Source organism: Dipodomys ordii, unplaced genomic scaffold (assembly GCF_000151885.1).
Source record: "Dipodomys ordii isolate 6190 unplaced genomic scaffold, Dord_2.0 Scaffold135, whole genome shotgun sequence".
Taxonomy (NCBI): Eukaryota; Metazoa; Chordata; class Mammalia; order Rodentia; family Heteromyidae; genus Dipodomys; species Dipodomys ordii.
In genome coordinates, this window is record NW_012267351.1 from 1,760,089 (window position 1) to 1,762,192 (window position 2,104).

At 48.1% G+C, this 2,104-nt stretch overlaps 1 protein-coding gene across 1 annotated transcript; it reads left to right on the forward strand.

The window, feature by feature from the left end:
• Positions 1 to 318: 318 nt before the first annotated feature.
• LOC105996744 (olfactory receptor 10-like) lies at positions 319 to 1,254 on the forward strand. Its single transcript, XM_013030928.1, has one exon. It carries the CDS (start codon positions 319 to 321, stop codon positions 1,252 to 1,254), a length of 936 nt encoding a protein of 311 aa, XP_012886382.1.
• Positions 1,255 to 2,104: the final 850 nt, after the last annotated feature.

Here is a 2,104-nt window from a genome sequence, read left to right on the forward strand (position 1 = left end):
AGGTCTACAGGATGGAGGGGGCTGGTTACTGAATGTCCGGGACACAGTGGCAGCAGAGCTACCTGCTTTAAACAAAGGCGACCACATTCTGCATCCAGATTTGCAGTCTAAAGAAGCAAACATCATAGAGGACTGAACAGAACCAACTATCCAAACACACAATAAATTGCATGCAAGTACACACACATATTCAACCTGTGATTAAGGATCAGTGTCTTAGGAGTACTTAACTTTAGGAGTACTTAAGGAACATGGAGACAATGTTTTGATCTGCCCTCTTCTTGGGAGATATTTCTGCAGTTCGCGCTGTTAAAGGGCATGGGAATTTTTAACATCAGTTTTGGAGGGGGCTTCATTTTGGTGGGCTTCTCAGACTGGCCTCAATTGGAATTCATTCTTTTTATCTACATTGTGATTTTCTACTCCCTGACTCTCTTTGGCAACACCACCATCATCATCCTCGCCCGGCTGGACCTTCGGCTGCGCACGCCCATGTACTTCTTCCTCTCCCACCTCTCCTTCCTGGATCTCTGCTACACCACCAGCACCGTGCCCCAGCTTCTCATCAGCCTGCGGGGACATGACCAGACCATCAGCTATGCCGGCTGTGTGGCCCAGCTATTCATCGTCCTGGCCCTTGGCTCCATTGAGAGCATGCTCCTGGTGGTGATGGCTTTTGACCGCTACGCTGCTGTGTGCCGTCCACTCCACTACACGACCATCATGCACCCCATCCTCTGCTTGTCATTGGCCATTGCTTCTTGGTTGGGAGGCCTGGTGAACTCTCTGATTCAGACAGGGCTGATGATGGCCATGCCTCTCTGTGGCCATCACCTGAATCACTTCTTCTGTGAGATGCCCGTCTTCCTAAAGCTGGCTTGTGAGGACACAGGAGGAACAGAGGCCAAGATGTTTGTGGCCCGGGCTGTGATCTTGGTCTGTCCTGCAGCTCTCATTCTAGGCTCCTATGCACACATTGGCAGGGCCGTGCTGAAGATCAAGTCAATGGCTGGGCGTAGAAAGGCTTTTGGAACTTGTGGGTCTCACCTTGTGGTGGTTTCTTTGTTTTATGGCTCAGCCATTTACACTTACCTCCAACCGAAGGACAGTTATTCTGAGAATGAAGGCAAGTTTGTTGCCCTTTTTTATACTATCATCACCCCCATGCTCAATCCTCTGATTTATACCCTGAGGAACAAGGATGTGAAGGGGGCTCTGTGGAAGGTTTTAAGGAGAGGTAGATGCTCAGGATAGAAGGCAACAGATTGGTAAAGTTTTTTTTTTCTGTGCTCTCTCTCTCTCAGGTTATAAAGCACATATGTTCCATGATCTCTAGGAAATAGCATTCAGCTGGTCTCATGGTGTTAGTGTCTTCCTTGTTTTGGGTTTGGGCATTGGGGAATTCTGCATGATGGCACGTTTTCCGACCCAGACCCCAATGTGGTGCCATACAGGCAACCTAAGGTGAAAGCATGACTTCGTTATGCTTTTCTAATTTTCTGTGACATTGGCCACAGTTCTTTCTTTTCTTTTTTCTTTTTTTTGGGGGGGTCTGGTCGTGGGGCCTGAACTCTGGGCCTGGGCGCTGTCCCTCAGCTCTTCAGCTCAAGGCTAGTGCTCTACCACTTAAGCCACAGCGCCACTTCCGGCTTTTTTCTTTTTGCTTATGTGGTGCTGAGGAATCGAACCCAGGGCCTCATGCATGCAAGGCAAGCGCTCTACCACTGAGCCACCTTCCCAGCCCTGACCACAGTTCTTTCTATCTCCAGGCTGACTTCAAAGATGTCTTACAGCAGTAACCCCTGTCTGATACTTGGAGCAAATGAGCAAACTGAGGACAGAGTTGTTTGAGTTTTTTTTTTCCGTGGAATATGTAAGTTTCAGACATAGATGTCATTTACTCACTTGAAGCAAAAGGTGAAATCGTGTGTTCGGCGTGGGCTAAACAGAGCAAGGCAGTAGCAGCTCATCAGCTGTAGCAGATCTCTATCATGGGGGAGGTCTTGGAGAAGGTTATTTCTCCTATAAGACAGAAGAGGATGGAGAAGAAATGAGTATACAACCGTGGGACCAATAAGAAAAGTTTTAAAGTGAAAAGACATCA

What these genes read in the sequence shown, in the direction of transcription:
- LOC105996744 (XM_013030928.1), top strand. Translation starts at nt 319, where the DNA reads ATGGGAATTTTTAACATCAGTTTTGGAGGGGGCTTCATTTTGGTGGGC.